A 17,138-nucleotide genomic window follows, 5' to 3' on the forward strand; every position below is an offset into this window, starting at 1 on the left:
ATTTACTGTATACCCATGATAATGTGATTTGGCATTCAATCATTTTCCGTAGCACTCGTTCTCATTAAGATCGCGACTCGCAAGTCCCCCAGTTTACTGTTTTGATTGCTATTTTTAATTTATGTTATTGAAGGAAGTTTCTGCCTCTTATTTGAACTTTTTGGAGCAAATTTTCACATTACTTGTTAGCGTCTTTTTTTTTTTGTCTTGCTGATGGCCAATTCTATTTTGTTCCCATGTGCTGAAATGAAGAGGTATTTGGTTTATCTCGAAGTCAGGATTAGTCCAGATGGGAGAACATAACTGGGATTCTGTGGCCTTCACACTTTTCCGCCCACCAGATAAAGTTTGAAACGTTTGCAGTGGTTAAGGCCTTTGCCGTTGAACGAGAGGTATGACAGTTTAGTCTTGTTACAGTGTCTGTTGTTATTTGAGGCAAAATTGATGTTTGTATTTAGCTAGCTAAAATGTAGCTAAATTTATATAGTTAGGTCCATCAAGTCACCCACCAGGTTTATTTTTCTGAAGAGTGGATAGAATAATTCTGCCTTCCTTAGCTTTAGATTCTAGCATTTTGAAACACTTTAACAAGCATTTGAAAGATTTTGACAATATTACATTATAAATGTTATTACAGAAAAAGTGTTGAGATGATTCACTTCACAGATAATAATCCTCGAGAAGGATTTCAAGGACTTTATCAGGAAATTCGATTTTTTTTTTCTTCAAATTCACACTTTTTAGTTGATAACATCCATCCTTCCATCTTCTATACCACTCATGCTCACTAGGGTGCGCTGCAGCCTACCTATGAAGCCATCCATCTTCTAGCTTGTTTACCTGTCAGTTGAGTAGAAACACCTGTGGCTAAAGCAAGTCTGTGGCAGGGTTTCTACTTTTTGACCCTTGTTGTTCAACCCTGAATATTAAATACATTTTTTGGGATAAAACTTTTGCTTCGTGTTTCATATTGAGGTGGTATTGCCGGGTTAAAAGAAAGGTTTGAGAAGCACCGGACACGAGGCTTTTAATTACAGAGGTCTCACCAATTTTACCGACATCAACTCACTGCTTAGAACTATAACTTACCTCTCGTGTTTCTCTTTATTTTCGTGTTCCATGGAAGTCTACTATTGGTTTGCTGTTATTATAAATAAAGTTATGTACTATTTAAAAAAAAAATCTTCCGATTCGCCCAATGACGACACCTTTTTTGATGTGTCGTAAAGTATTTTCCAACGGTGTAGTTCTAACGGCCTACCCGCTGTATGCTTTGAGCGAGACAAAAAACTACAAGGCGGCTTTCTTGCTTTCCGCTCAGTACGCACATACGTTTTGATACAGGAAGCTACTGCAACTTACTCATCGAAGGTTACTAAATTCCCGTTTGAACTTTTTGCAGTGAACCGGTAAGTTAAAATTAAGCAATTGAACCTCTCGAGTCTCTTCGAAGTGTGACACCATAAAATGAATGCCTTGAATTATCGAGTTGAATTAGTTCATGCTGTACTGTTTATGTACAATATGTTACCATCTGGAAGGCATGCATGCAGTGCCTGCTGCACTTTTTTAAAAGTGTGGTAAATGTTTGTTTAGTTTTATAACTCTGTGATTATATTTAAACGGTTAATTTGGATTTTATAACATTCTGGTTACTTATTACCTGCAAAATAATAACATAATTGTGGTCTGTCTTGCAGTTTCCATAATGCCACGCATTGAGAATGACATCAAGCTGGATTTTAAAGATGTGCTCCTCCGGCCCAAGCGCAGCACCCTCAAATCAAGGAGTGAGGTAGACATAATTTAATATCTACCTGTGCCAAATGATGATGATGCAGTCATTGGTGACTTACTGTGTGTCTGTCTAGGTGGACCTGCTGAGGAGCTTCACCTTCAGGAACTCCAAGGGCAGCTACACAGGAATCCCCATCATTGCCGCTAACATGGATACAGTGGGCACCTTTGAGATGGCGAGGGCTTTGAACAATGTAGGCAACATGTCCTGATGGCAACCAGAACCTCTTTGCACGATGAGCAATTAGTTCATCTGTTCTCTTCCACTAGTTCACCGTCTTCACCGCGGTCCACAAGCATTATTCTGTAGACGCCTGGCGGGAGTTTGCGACCAAATACCCAGAATGCCTTGAGGTACTTGTCACCTTATTTATTTGCTTCTATAAAGGAGTGGAAAATTAAATTCAGTTTTTTGGTAATTTGGCACAAGAAGTTAAGATGAGCCTGTTTTCGACTTTTTTTCTCTAGAACGTTGCAGTCAGCACGGGCACTGGCGAGACCGACTTCCAGAAGATGTCCGCCATCTTGGCCGCTGTGCCGCAGCTGCGGTACATCTGCGTAGATGTGGCAAATGGCTACTCTGAGCATTTTGTGCACTTTGTCAAGGATGTGAGGCAGAAGTTCCCCTCGCACACGATAATGGTCAGTTTTCTTCTTCTGAACTTTTATTCATTTATTTTGAGCTTAACTTAACTTCTAACCAGTAATGTTTTCCCACATATTTTCAGGCAGGAAATGTGGTGACAGGAGAGATGGTGGAGGAGCTGATCCTGGCCGGTGCGGACATCATCAAAGTGGGCATCGGACCAGGTGATCTCAGCAAAAGTCATTTTTTATTCAGCTTTTTACAATGAGTGCTTTCTATTTGCATGGGTTCGGGAGTAAGACCCACATCCCAAAACTATGCAGAATTGGAGATAATTAATTAATATTATTTTCCCAAAAATGCACCATACACTCTTAGGGCATAGGACAAAGGGGTACATTTTTTAATTCAGGTGAATAGGTTTAGTTATGTTCTCCAGAAAAAATTGTCGAATTGGCAAGGGATGACTGTAAATTTGGTGTTGATTAATTTTTTTTTTTTTACTTGCCGTGTGGTTCTACATTTCGGTGTCTTCCACAGGCTCCGTGTGCACGACTCGCAAGAAGACCGGCGTGGGGTACCCTCAGCTCAGCGCGGTGATCGAGTGTGCAGACGCAGCCCACGGGTTGAAAGGCCACATCATCTCTGTGAGCCTTGATAGTGAATGAATGCGTGACATTTTTTTTATAGCATGGGTTTGACAACTTTTTGGATTCAGGCCACGGATTATCCTAACACCATTTAAACATAGGTATCGTGTATACTCCTAAATGCCGAAGCAATGTAAAAAGTTGCTCATTTTTACAGAAAAGTCGGAATGTTAGGATAAAAAAAAGACATTTAAAGAAAAAAAGTTATAATGCTATGAGAATTTTATTTTTCAAGAAAAAAAGGTTGTAAGCCTTACAAAAAAGACATACCATTTAACAAAGTCATATTTTTCGAAGATTAAAAAAAAAAGTGAAAAGTGGGATTTTTTTTTGTCCTTAATATTGCAATTGCGGTTTAATATTTGATTTTTTTAAAAATATGATCCTAATACAGATTATATGGGAAGAAGAAAATATCACATAATTAATTTTTTTTTTTTTTTTTAAATCGTTCAACCCATCTTGAAAACCGTTGGTTTATAGCAGGCATGCCATTTCTCACACAGGACGGGGGATGCACTTGCCCGGGAGATGTCTCAAAGGCTTTCGGTGAGTCTGAAAATGGATGAGATGCATTGAAGAGCTCCTTTTTGTTGTTGTTTTAAGCTGTGACATCCCTCAGGTGCCGGGGCGGACTTCGTGATGCTGGGCGGCATGCTGGCGGGCCACTCCGAAAGCGGTGGCGAGACCATCGAGAAGCTGGGCAAGAAGTATATGCTGTTCTACGGCATGAGTTCCGAAGTGGCCATGAAGAAGCACGCCGGCGTCCTGGCTGAGTACAGGTCAGTCCCAATCGGTTATCGCAATTTGATTCTGCCAAATGTCGGAATGGACATCACACATTACCTGTCTGTATGTGTTCTAATTCTACTTAAGTAGAGCAATAATGTATTTATAGCCAAATGTCGTACTCACGTTGCCCCTCTATAGAGCATCTGAGGGCAAGACTGTCGAGGTGGCATTCAAAGGTCCCGTGGAGGCGACCATGCGAGACATCCTGGGCGGGGTGCGATCCACGTGCACCTACGTTGGGGCTGCCAAGCTGAAGGAGCTGAGCCGCAGGACCACCTTCATCAGGGTCACCCAGCAACTCAACACCGTCTTCGGCAACGACGGCTGAAATCCCGAGAGAGCCTTCAGAACTGCTCGTATGTACGCATACAGTCACACTGCCATTCCTACTGTTACTCCAATTAGACTTTCCAATGTGACACAATAACGGTCCTATTCCTTATCGTTCCAACCTTTTAGCTGTAGGTTAGGTTTTAACATCTTGTTTGTTAGAATGGTGTTGCCCAACTTTTATTGATGTAAGGGACATATTTTACACTGGGAAAAAAATGGCACAAAAATTATCCCCCACGAAAATTACTTAGCGGTGCCACAAAACACTATTTTTGACTAAATGAAACTCCTTAACTCACTTTAATGTAATTTATTCATACAGGACGCCATAATATGGCAGCAAAGCACTATTTTTGTGAAAGTTAAACTCCTCAACTCACACCAACATAGTTCATTGACACCAAATGCCACAAGATTCCTTATCGTTCCAACCTTTTAGCTGTAGGTACAATTTTAACATCTTGTTTGTTAGAATGGTGTTTCCCAACTTATATTGAGGTAAGGCACATATTTTACACTGGAAACAAAAAAGTCACAACAATTATTCAAAATTATTTTTAAATTAAATTAAAAAATGATTTTGTTAGAATGGTGTTTCCCAACTTTTATTGAGGTAAGGCACATATTTTACACTGGAAACAAAAAAGTCACAAAAATTATTCAAAATTATTATTAAATTAAATTAAAACATGATTTTGTTAGAATGGTGTTTCCAACTTTTATTGAGGTAAGGCACATATTTTACACTGGAAACAAAAAAGTCACAAAAAATATTCAAAATTATTATTAAATTAAATTAAAACATGATTTTGTTAGAATGGTGTTTCCCAACTTTTATTGAGGTAAGGCACATATTTTACACTGGAAACAAAAAAGTCACAAAAATTATTCAAAATTATTATTAAATTAAATAATGATGACAAAGCACTATTTTTGTCAAATTGAAAGCCCTCAAAACATTTCAGCATGGCACAAGATGGAAGCAAAGCACGGTTTTCATCTAACTAAGTCATTAATGCACTTCCAACATCATTCCTTGACTCCATGGAGTTTTGTATAATATGTGGGGGTTCACTGTTCACTAAATAATGATGAGCTTGTTTCAATTTATTCACAAATGCATTTACTCATAAAGCTGTAATATGGAACTTTAAAAAAAAATAAAATAAAAAAAAAACAACTTTACAATAAGCTTTTTATTTGACCGTTTATGATAAGATAGTAGATTAACACCTTAGCTGTTCACAATGGGTACTCCTGCAAGCCTCGGGCCAATAGTTTTCAGACTGGCGTGGTGTGTATGTGAAGAACGTTATGTGTAGTTTCATTTTTCATCAGCATGGCAGTAGCGATACAAAATGGAATATTTTACGTTTAAGTAGCTTTAAGTTGACCACAAAGCAAAAACTGGACCTGCTGCCATCTAGTGGAAGAGTGTTTAATTATTCTGTCTGTCACTGCAGTATATGTCGCCAACATAGATAGATAAAACAAAAGTTACATTATTTATTGTAAGTGAATTGTAATTTTGGGACCAATGAAGTGGTTGGGCATGTTATATGCAACAAAACTGTTCTCTTCTGTTACAGAATGTTTATAATCAGATTTTTTGGGGTAGTTTTTAACTGCAACCAATGCCAAAGATTGATGTTTTAGTGATGTTCTGCCTTTAAAACAAGTGTCTCTTCAGCATGTTTAAGTCTGGTCAGGCAAGTGTCTGTTACATCCGTGTACATTTCAATACAGCTGTTCCACATCTGCACGTGCCAGTGTCTTTACTTGAGAGCGCTTGAAAACGTACATTAGGTTCAGTGAAGACTACATATTATACTTAGAAAATGGATGGATGATTGCTGATGATACATATTTACAGAAATATTACCAAAAACACAGCACAAACTTCCGGTTTGGCCTGGACAATCTAAAAGGTGGTTTTAACCCTGGAGAACCCAAGAACCCTTTTCTTCTTTGGAAAATTATGAATTATACATTAAATGACTGCTATAAGTTCACTGAACACCAAAATATATGTTTTTTTCAATTTTAACCCTTGTTTTTTGAACTAGCTCAGTGTTGCTAATTTATCAAAATATATATATATAAAACATACTCCTAGGCATTCTGCAACATGATATGAAATAGATTAACAAAAAAAACACAATTTTACCATCTGATGGTTTGCTGAGAAAGATGGTTTTGTTTGGATTGATTTCCAGCTCAACAAAACAGCATGTTGCCAGCCATCTTGTCACCACCACTCTGGCTCATGTAAGTGCAATATTCATCCATTAGATGGCCCCATGCAGGGGTCAGAAGTGACACACTGGACTTTTGAAGTTAAATTTGTAAAAAAAAAAAAAAAAAAAAGGGTATTGTTATTTGAGTAGCAGATTTTATAGGGGCCAAATTTGACCCCGTGGGTTCTCCAGGGTTAAAGACAATATCCTCCCCCGAACTATTCACTCAATTTAGATAACCCCTCTGCGGAGGTTGCCAAAGCTCCACGCCCTCAATGACGCGGCGGATCAGAGAGGCGGAGGTGATGAGCAGGTGTCCGGCGGCGTTGAGGAGAGCTGAAGCCACACGGAGAGCCTCTCTGCAAAAGAAACAAAAATGTTTTGTGTTGTATTTCTTCTATTAACTACCACAAATAAATTAACCAGTTATTTAAGGCGATAAATTAAAAAAATAAATTTTAATTGACCAATTTTGAGGGGGAAATGTTACAGGACTCCGCTTTTGGCGTTCTGCTTACCTGAGGACTTTCTTGGGGCCAAGACACTGAAAGTCGGCGCTCACCGAGTACAGGCCTTGAAAAGTAGCCTTCACACTCAGAGAGCCGAACAAATCCTTGGGGCTCATTTTGTAAAGATCCACGGTGACGCTGGCGATGTCTTTTCCCGTTTTGGACTTGATGTTGTCTTGACATCGGGACACAGCCGCACCCTGAGGTGATTTGAAACCCAAAAAAATGTTAAGGGGAAGACAACCCAAATATTTTCTTTACAAAAATATGTTGGATGTGCCCCCATTAGTCTAAATATGGCATTCAGATTTACTGTACTGTATAGTGTCTTGGTGGACAATGAGTTAAGCATCCAAATCCACCAATTTTTATCCATCTGACAGTTTGCCACTTGCTGTCGACTGAAAATGACATCACAGTTCAATTAAAAAAACAACAACAAAAACAGGTGAGCTCTGATTGGTTGTTTTGAGCTTCAGAAAATGTGAGCCATGATTGGTGATGTCACAGAGGAGGCGGTACTTCCGGGTTTTTATGAGCGTAATCGCGCGGGATCGCGCAGTTCGGGGGGGGGGGGGGGGGGGGGGGAGTGTTGGAATGCGGCCAGCAGTAGCTGGAAACGGCGCTGATGTGTAAAACCCGGAAGTCCGTGGCATCTACTCCATTATTACCTGTGCTATGAGCAACCATGATGTCATTTTCAGTAGACGGCAAGTAGCAACATGGCCGCCATATTAAAAACATTTTAGGGTTGATTTCCCTGACCAGGAAAAATTAAATAAATTAACTGATCGGAAAATTCCAGTACTGTTGGTGGTCGCCACGTCTGTCCGGGCTCCAGGGCCACGATAGCGGCGTTGTCCGGCAGAGTCGTCAGGAAGTCATCCGAGTCCACCTCCGTCCCGTCTTCCTCGCAGACCAGGGACGCCAGAGACACCAGTGACAGCGTCCGACAGACCTGGACCAAAACGCAGAGTTGCAAAAAAACAAACAAACAAAAAAAACACACACGCGCACACACAATGACACTCAGAAACTACTGGAAATATTACCCTCGCTTTCAGTTCCTCCAGAGTCCCGGCTGTGATGCCCTTCTTAGCCTCCCGGTTGTGACTGCGCACCCTAAACGGACGCTGGGCTGGGGCCCACACTCGCTTGGTTACTGACCTGAGGACAGAGAAGAAAGAGAAAAAAACAATCTTGAGCTCCATCACAAAAATGATTGCTAATTTAGGAAGGGTTTCCAGTCATTTTTTTATGGTAAATTAAGATGGATAATTTTGGAAATACTGCATATCAAATTGGAAATGTAAACATTCCTAGAATATTGCAATCTCACCACCAAAATAAAAAATCTAATTTACTTGATCAATGATGTCGTGTCCATTCTGGTTGAATCTCACTGCGACAAACAATAACAATGTCAGCTTTCCTTTGATTAGGGCAGGCTGGACTTTGATCTACAAGTGGTGACCATCCAGATACAGCAACATGAAGCCAAAGTTCATCTAGATTGTGTGTATAACGTAATGACATCAACAAACTCTTAGTAAAGCACTATTATTCAAAATCATCTGTAAATATGTTGTTACTGTTCCAGTTATCTGAAGTTGAGTTTTTCTAACAACTTTTTATTTTTACTCCTGGCATTTTAAAACTGATTTGTACTTTCTACTCCTTAGTTGTCAAAATACGCTTCTTCACAATCCGCACCTTATTTTAAGCTTAGTTTTACCTGTAAATAGAGAGAATTAATTATGATTGCCTAAAAAACACGAGGTTCTGAGGTTAAAAACATTTAATCTGAAAAAAAATTCATTACAAGTAAGGATTTTTTTTTCCAGGTGTTATCACTAACAAATATAGAACTTGATATATATATGTATTTTTTTTGTATACACACACACATATATATATATATATATATATATATATATATATATATATATATATATATATATATATATATAAGCATTAGTTATGTAGAACACATACTGGACATATGTTTAAAAATATATACATTAAAAAATACATACGATTCTAACAAAAAAACGTTTTAGCAGCTGTCAAACGATGTCGGAAACGTGCAAACATGCGTCACATCCGGAAAAGATGTAGGTGCGTTTGTTTTAAAAAAATCTTTCTCGAGTGAGCGGGGCTCGTCAGGCGAAGGTTATTTCCATTCATCCAGTTTAAGCACCGCCTGCGCGGTATGTTCGGTAAATCATAGGTTGAACCCTTAACTGAAGGCGCGAGTGCAAGAAACGTCAGCGGAACTTTTCGATACAGGTGCGGTCAGAATCGCGGCACAACCGGTAAATAAGCAACTACAGACGCTCCTTGTGTTTGTTTAAATTATAAAAAAACACACACATCAGTTTGACCTGTGGATGTTGCACAAGTAAGCGTGTGTTTTTGTTTTTTTAATAACTTAAGGAGCGAGTGGGCAGTTGCTAAGCTAGCCGTTAACAGATACGTTGACTCGAAGGATGGCGTCAAGAAAACCAAACGACATGTTTGCTGGTGAGTAACCACTAACCGTAACCTAGCATTAATTGAATTATGTTTTTATCCATCCCAGGGGCGTGGGAGGGGCGCGCGTGTGGGGGGCGTGGGGGGGGGGGGGGGTATTTTGCCATTTGCTGTAGATTGAAAATGTCATAACAGTTGCTCAGGGCTCAGATACCAACCAGCTTGCGACCATCACATGAACAAACTCAGGAAACAGGTGGCCCGTTATTGGTCGTTTATAAAAACCTTAAATCTTTTTTGTTCCCATTCCGCTGTAGAATGTATAGTATCCATTCCAATTTGCGTTTTACTGAGTACAGGACATGTAAGATTCTACTCTATTTGTTGAGAATGAGAAACTGACTGAACACCTTTACATTTAAATTAGCATCACGTCTTACTATTATTTGCAAAGACAGAAAATATTAAAAATGAACAATTAGAAAAGCAATTTTAATTCTATCTAAATTGTACTAATCCAATAGAGCAAATCATCAAATCGTACTTGATGGAGGTTCAACCACAGTTCAACAATTCACAGCCCATCTTTTGAGCCGATGCTTTTCTCTTAGCCATTCTTGGGTGCTTTTTTGACTGTGTGTTTTAGGTAATTATATTGGAAGACCCATGAGACCAAGATTTCTGATTGGCTGCAACACATATTTTACACAAATTCAAGAAGCCTTGTACCAGATGCAGAAAAGCTGCTGTTATCCCGTCTACCCAGGTGTCAGTCTCCCCTTCGCCGCCTTGCAGCAGCTGGCGCCGCCCATGCGCTTGGTGTCTGCCGCCCTCTGGAAAGTCATGAAGCAGCGGGATGTGGCGCAGTACGGGGTCCTGGCGGAGTTTGTGGAGTCCACTTGTGAGACTGTGCCGGGCTTGCTCACCATGAGACACCAGGCCAAGCTCGCATTGGGGCTGAGAGCGCGGGTGGGTTTCTTTTTAAGAACGCGCATGTCAGTAGTTTCTAGTTTCTTATCTTCAAGAAAGTGCATCATCAATTGTTTGTTTGTCTTCATTTTAGCAAAGCACAACATTAATAATTCATCTACATTTTAGGGGCGCGGTGTCTCTTAAACCCTGCCTGACTATGAACTCTATTGCTCCGCCTCCTTTCTAGCTCATTTTAGAGCTCCTGCGCATCCCCCAACCTGATCCTAGCCTCATCAGGACACACCTGAGAAAGTTCAGTATTCCTTCCGGCCCATCCACCTCTTCAGCTCCTACTACGGTAGGCGCACGCACTCATGTGATTTCTTTTGTCTGATCTGATCTCAACCATAATTTGTCCCTGCAGAAGACGGACGTCAAGGTGCAAGAATCCGTCAAGAGCTTCCAGACATTAGTCCACGATTTTCTCACCGACCCAGTCGCCAAAGAGGATTTTTTCCAGGCGAGTACTTCTTGGCTTGTTGAACATAAAAAAATATATATATATATATATATATATATATATATATATATATATATATATATATATATATATATATATATATATATTTTTATATATATATATATATATATATATATATATTTTTATATATATATATATATATATATATATATATATTTTTATATATATATATATATATATATATATATATATATATATATATATATATATATATATATTTTTATATATATATATATATATATATATATATATATATATATATATATATAACTTTTTATATTTAGATATTTTTTATGTATATATATATATTTTTTTTATATATATATATATTTTTATATATATATATATATATTTTTTATATATATATTTTTTATATATATATATATATATATTATATTTTTTTATTATTTTTATTATAATTTTTTAAAAGGGGTTTTATGTAATGTCGCTATCCATATTTTGATCGGTCCGTAATGTAGAGTTTTACTGTATTTCTTACTGACAGGAAGAGTTCCTTGAGGACTACGGTCCCTTGTACGAGCAGGCGCTGGAGAAGATTTTGTGGGAATTCCTGGTTCGATTGGATCAGCTGCTCCCAGTGCCCAGCCTTTCTCAGGTATCGAGAGCAACCCTAAAAAGCAGCCGACACAGTCGTCTGTATCGAAGAACGTTTTTTTTGTTTTGTCTGCAGACGGTGTCCTGGCTCAGCGAGACCCCTGCTGTTTTGGAAGAGTGCGCCCACGCCGCCACCCAACCCCAGCTCCTGAAAATTTTGCTCGACCATCAAGCCTGTCTCGGGCATCTCGATCCTGCAGGTAAATATGTCATTACTTGTTGTTTTTGTGTTAAAAAGGCACACGCAAATATCGTAAATCAAATTTTTTGTTAAAAGAATCGGAGCTTTTATTTTTAGGCAAAATCGGCCAGCCCTTGCATTAAGCTAAATTGATTATGCTGTGGTTGTTTTAAATGATGTATAAACAAGCTTGTGGTTTCAGCATTGAAGCTGGAATTGTGTAGTAGTTGTAGTGTCGTGTTGAATTTTGAGGAGAAATGTGAATTTCTTCCATCTTAGAATAAATAAGGCTTTAATGTAACAATGTGGCAAAAGTAAAAAAAAAAATCACTGCCAATACTTTTTGGATTCACTGTATTGTATTTATTTTGTCTTTAAACTTCAGCATCCCTCCCACCAAACTTGGGAGACTCCATCTTGACGACCCTATCTTTACCCCTCTCCGGAAAAGTGTCCACAAATCCGCAACAAGGTCCCAGTTCGTCCTCTTCCAGGGATCAACCCAAGCGGAGGCGAGACAAAACGCTGTCGGTCGCCCCCGCCGTCGCTCTGATAACCGCCAATGACGACACGCCGGCAAAGAAGAAATCCAAACAAGATGGAGACAGGCTAACAAAGTTGAAGGCAAGGAGCAGCCTCGCGAAGACTAAGCAATCGGACGGCGACCCGGATATAATGACGCCCCCAAACCATGGCCCCGCCATGGCGGCCTGTCTGCGCCGTCAACCCAGAGTCGTGATCCGAAAACTGCTGAGGTCCGAGCTACTTCGAGGAGGAACGTCTTCCTGCAGGCCGACGATTAATGACGATAAAGAGTAAGCGGCCAGTATTGACACACATTTGCGGTACCGGCGGTCTGATTGATGTTTTGCACCTCGACTGAGAGACTGTGTGTAAATTATTTTGAAGTAATATTAAGGTCGAGTTGAAATAAGTGTTGTGGTGTATTTATGGTTCAAACCCCTTCTAAAAAAAGGCCAATGCCACCATAATGACCACATTTAGGACGCAATCGTAGTCATGAGAATATTGCAAGTGACTGTAGCATTTGAAACATTACCAGTGAGCCTAAATATAGGAGGGGAAAAAGTTAACGGAACTGTAGTTGGGCACTAGAATGGTAGTAGTACCACACTTTGAGAATCACTATGATGACTATAATATAGACAATTGTCACACAAAAAAAAAATTTTTTTAGTCATTTTTTTAAAGGCTTATGTTCTTTTTTTTTAAAGCCTGCCAATTTGTTGCATTTTTTGTAAGCATTGTGTTTCTTTCAACGTCTTACTATATACATTTTTTTTGTTTAAAAAGCCTTACTGTACATGGTCTTTGTAAAAGACTTATACATGTTGTTGTTGTTTTTTCAATTAAATCCTTAATTTACGTGTTTTTGTTTTGTATTTTTAAAGGTCTAATAGTCTTTTTAAACCTTGCTATACTGTATATCAGAGGTCCCCAACCCTGGTCCTCGGGGACCGGTATCCAGCCTGTTTTCCATGCATCCCACAGCCAACACAGGTGGAGATCGTTATCAACCTTCTCCAGAGATTGCAGATTAGCTGATGATATGAATCACCTGTGTTGGCTGTGGGAGGCATGGAAAACAGGCTGGATACCGGTCCCTGAGGACCAGGGTTGGGGACCTCTGCTGTATATGATAAAAAAAAAATAAAATAATTGCATAACTATACATGTTCTTTTGTTTTAAGCCTGACGACACATGTTCTAATTTTAATTTTTAAACCTTGCACAAACGATCTTTTTGTAGCATTATGCATTTTTTCTATTGGCGGCAGGGCTTGGTCGCACACACAATTACTGTTAAATCAATAAATGCAAATGTCTTTCAGCTTTGTCCCCTTGCATCCATATTTAACAACTGACCCATTTTAAAGCATGTTATAGACTTAAAACACGCCTCCAACTATAAATAATGACTGATGAGGTAAGTCAGTAGTGAGACATCGTTTTATTTCGTTTCACAAACTTGTGGCTGAGGAATAGATAAGTGATTTTATATGAACGATATCTTTAGTATTAACAAGTGTATTTTTGCTTTTTGTGACTACTTAACAGGAATCGGCCCGCCGACGTAAGCGGAATCGCCTCGTCTCCACACCAGCGAAGCAGCACAGGTAGAAAGCGCTACATTTGATTTTTTTTTAAACATTTGTAGATGAGGTAAACACAAGAAGGGAGTTTGATTGTAATAATGCAATAATCGTTTTTTAAATTTGATTGGAATTTATTAGACTCATGATGAAAGGTGGCTTTACTCATTTCTGATTGGGTCTTGTCTGCGTGTGTTTGAAGAGGCGCTGGGCCCCGCCGGCGATGACTACGTCGCTGATTCCGAGGACGAAGCCACAAAGAAGTTCAAGGAGAGGGTAAGTAAAGACTTTCTCCACCGTCGTCAGTCTTCTCCTCAAAGTTGAGACCCCCCCCCCCCCCCCCATCTTGTCTCCCTCAAGTTGTTTATAAAGCGTTACTCCAAAACCAAACATGGCACGTACATCCCCACCCTGCGTGAATTCTGGAAGCCGAGCAACCGCGCCACGCTGCTTGATGGCAGACGAGGAAAATGTCTCTGACCACTTCATTATCACACGATCAATAATTAAACTGTAATTTTATGTTATGCTTCTGAATAAATTCTGAGTTTGTGTTGATTTGCATGTTTTTGGTTTTTGGTAATGCACAAAACACTCTGTAATGACGGGTAAAACCACATTTATTTTTCAGAATAAGGCTTTGGCGAAAAGTAAAGCAAATCCACCCCCTTTTTTTATTTTTTTTTTTACTTTCTTTAACTTTATTGAACAAATGTAAGCATGTGCATCCATTAACTGCTGACATCACGCAACATGGCCAGCCAACGCTACACTCATTCGCTGGCACCCACGTCACTCGCCAGGCTCTAAAACCATACACACTCAGTCACAGCCACTACAGTAAAAGGTGAGGATGATTACCCCTCATTGTCAATAAATACCTGCACCTCCACATGAAAATGTTATTTTGCAAAATCAATTTTTACCTGCTTAATAGATGAGATAATGCGTAGAATACTCGATTCGTAGAAAATGTGTTGAATATTCAAATTACAAACAGCCAGAAGAATCAGGAACTTGTAAATCTGTTATAGATTTGCTGCTCAATGAATCACAGTCGACAGGCGATCCCCCCCGTCGCTGCGATGGTCTCTCCCGTGATGTATGAAGCCTCGTCTGTGCACAGGAAGGCGACCACTCCCCCAATTTCATCCGCTTCGCCAACTCTGGAGAAAATGAGGGAAAAACATGCACGTTCATGTGCCGAGATACAGGTTGAATAATACATGAATGAGAGGCGAACCGTACCTTTTGATGCACATCTGCTTTTTGAAGTGGTCCACGATGTCGTCATTTTGCCACAACTTGTAAGAAAAATAACACAGTCATAACAAATAGAATATAAATCGTGTAACTTTTTTTTCACACTCAAATTGATTTTCACTTTTGCTCCACACTTTACTCACTTTCAACAGCTTCTCCTTTCACTTAAGTATACAGTAAAACACCGCTTCACATTTAGGCATAACACAAAAGAAAACAATCCGCAAAAATTGCTGATATTTGCAGATTTTAAAAGTATTAATATACAGTAGACCGATTGATCAAAAAAAAATAAAAGTCCGGAACTACTGTAAGAAGTCGACGTCTCACCGGCGCACTGAAGTCGGTTTTGATGAGGCCGGGGGCCACGCAGTTCACCCTGATGTTGCTTTGAGCCAGCTCGGGGGCCAGCGCCCGGGTCAGACTCACCAAGGCGGTCTTACTCACGCTGTACGAACCAAGGCCCTGCAAAAATGCCCCCCCCCGCCCAAAAAAAAAAAAACTGTCTCAATACAAACTTGCAAATGTCGCTTACCGTCATTGTTGATCGTCTGACCTGCATTGGTTGGTAGGCAGCCAAGGATGACACAAACACGACATTTCCCCCTCTAAAAGAAGCGCATTAAAAATATATATTATAATAATAAATAATTAATAGAGCAAATGTTAGAGGACTCTTGTTCATGTAAACACTTTGTTGTATGTAACTCACCCCCTCTTTACCATATGTGGCACCATCAACTTGGTCAGGAGGAAGGCTGCTTTTACATTTACGGACATAATCTGAAAATAATAAAACAGCAGTTAATTGAAAAATTTTTTTCCTTAAAAAAAAAAAAAATCCATTCTAAAAAGGAACCTTGTCCCAAACTTCCTCCGTGGTGTCCATGAGGTTTCCAAAGAAAGGGTTCGCTGCTGCATTGGACACCAGGATGTCAACGCCGCCGCACTGATCCAGAGTCTGAATGAAATGCATGATAAGATTTACAGTGCAAGTGGAAAGTATTCACAGCACTAGAGTTTTTCCACCGTCTGAAGCAGCCTCTGTCGATCGCCTTCGTTCCCGACGTTACAGGTGGTGCCGGTGACCTGGATGTTCTGGCTCTGCAGCAGTGCCACGGCCTTATCCACGCCTGCCTGCCGTCTGCTGCTCACCACCACGTGGGCCCCCCTCTTGCCCAGAGCCCGGGCTGCGGCCAAGCCGATGCTGTCGGGAACCAGTTATGATCTCTGCGGTGTTTTCTTTATAAAGGCAAAACAAGATTCTTACCCAGCCGTCGAGGCTGTGACGATCGCCACTTTCCCAGCAAGGCTGCTCTGAGACATGCTTCTTTGTCCTGAGACAGGAGTGGTCCAAAGGCACCTGGAGGCAACCCTCAACATCACCTGTGGGGTCACAAACAGGGCACAGATGTTAAATCAACAGTGCAAGAATTTGCAAGTAATTCTGATTGAAAATGTGTTTATAATTGCCTATGGGTGCCAAAAAATTGTGTCAAATTACTTTTTGTTAAAAATATATATCTAACTCAAAAACAAGATAGTGCCAATGCACTTTTTGTATTGGGGAGAAATGCATACAATTTCACGGCACAAATGTTACAAGTTAGATTGTAGGTCAGAGCTCCTAATAGAGTTTAGACCTGACTTCCCACAACTGAGTGTAAAGTTCCGCAGTGGTAGTTGCCCAATAATCTTTGGTCGCTACTTATGCTTCCATGGCGTTTAATGGCCACTTGTGCACCAAAAACATAGCGTTAGCAGTTGCGTTATCTTGTGACAATTAAAAATAAACTAGAGCAATAGTCATTAAAATAAAATAAAACAAAACATTAATTAAAATGATTTTTTAAAAACCAAGACCTTTAGACTCCTCGCACTCCGTGAACTGGAACTGCAGTTGTTTTTCCGGTTTAAATAAAAAACTTCCAAAATAAAAGTCTTCGGGAGCGCTGGATTCAAATACTGTATACGGATTTGGACTTGTTTTAAATTTATGTTGCAATTCTACTCTGTTAACATTTTGTCCATTATATTTATAGTTCCCGGTTGTCTAATTTATATCTATTTTTAATCGACCAACTAGCGGCAAAGAGCCAATTAGAGAGCGAGCGAGTTGCGATCTGAAAGTAACTG

At 39.7% G+C, this 17,138-nt stretch overlaps 4 protein-coding genes across 4 annotated transcripts; 2 read left to right on the forward strand and 2 right to left on the reverse strand.

The window, feature by feature from the left end:
* Positions 1-1,279: 1,279 nt before the first annotated feature.
* On the forward strand, positions 1,280-5,920 carry gmpr2 (guanosine monophosphate reductase 2). Its single transcript, XM_077543859.1, has 10 exons — positions 1,280-1,409; positions 1,701-1,795; positions 1,872-1,991; positions 2,068-2,151; positions 2,266-2,439; positions 2,526-2,607; positions 2,924-3,030; positions 3,540-3,582; positions 3,656-3,815; positions 3,964-5,920. Exons 2-10 carry the CDS (start codon positions 1,709-1,711, stop codon positions 4,151-4,153), a joined length of 1,047 nt encoding a protein of 348 aa, XP_077399985.1. The 5' UTR covers positions 1,280-1,409; positions 1,701-1,708; the 3' UTR covers positions 4,154-5,920.
* On the reverse strand, positions 5,588-8,406 carry cideb (cell death inducing DFFA like effector b). The gene is made up of 5 exons (XM_077543860.1): positions 8,269-8,406; positions 7,957-8,071; positions 7,713-7,862; positions 6,914-7,104; positions 5,588-6,754 (listed from the first exon to the last, which is right to left on the reverse strand). The coding sequence occupies exons 1-5, from the start codon at positions 8,289-8,291 to the stop codon at positions 6,622-6,624; spliced, it is 612 nt and encodes a 203-aa protein (XP_077399986.1). The 5' UTR covers positions 8,292-8,406; the 3' UTR covers positions 5,588-6,621.
* Positions 8,407-9,122: 716 nt separating this feature from the next.
* On the forward strand, positions 9,123-14,291 carry tinf2 (TERF1 (TRF1)-interacting nuclear factor 2). The gene is given in 12 exon segments (XM_077544784.1): positions 9,123-9,219; positions 9,341-9,427; positions 10,143-10,345; positions 10,536-10,646; positions 10,713-10,808; positions 11,335-11,445; positions 11,521-11,644; positions 12,011-12,440; positions 13,705-13,763; positions 13,942-14,015; positions 14,100-14,168; positions 14,170-14,291. Coding segments are annotated over 11 exon segments (1,398 nt in total). The 5' UTR covers positions 9,123-9,219; positions 9,341-9,393; the 3' UTR covers positions 14,257-14,291.
* A 50-nt stretch (positions 14,292-14,341) lies between these two features.
* On the reverse strand, positions 14,342-17,055 carry dhrs4 (dehydrogenase/reductase (SDR family) member 4). The gene is made up of 9 exons (XM_077544959.1): positions 16,866-17,055; positions 16,273-16,388; positions 16,032-16,209; positions 15,862-15,963; positions 15,715-15,785; positions 15,559-15,610; positions 15,333-15,467; positions 14,988-15,043; positions 14,342-14,905 (listed from the first exon to the last, which is right to left on the reverse strand). Exons 2-9 carry the CDS (start codon positions 16,383-16,385, stop codon positions 14,791-14,793), a joined length of 822 nt encoding a protein of 273 aa, XP_077401085.1. The 5' UTR covers positions 16,386-16,388; positions 16,866-17,055; the 3' UTR covers positions 14,342-14,790.
* Positions 17,056-17,138: the final 83 nt, after the last annotated feature.

Source organism: Vanacampus margaritifer, chromosome 15 (assembly GCF_051991255.1).
Source record: "Vanacampus margaritifer isolate UIUO_Vmar chromosome 15, RoL_Vmar_1.0, whole genome shotgun sequence".
In the NCBI taxonomy this organism is placed as follows: domain Eukaryota; kingdom Metazoa; phylum Chordata; class Actinopteri; order Syngnathiformes; family Syngnathidae; genus Vanacampus; species Vanacampus margaritifer.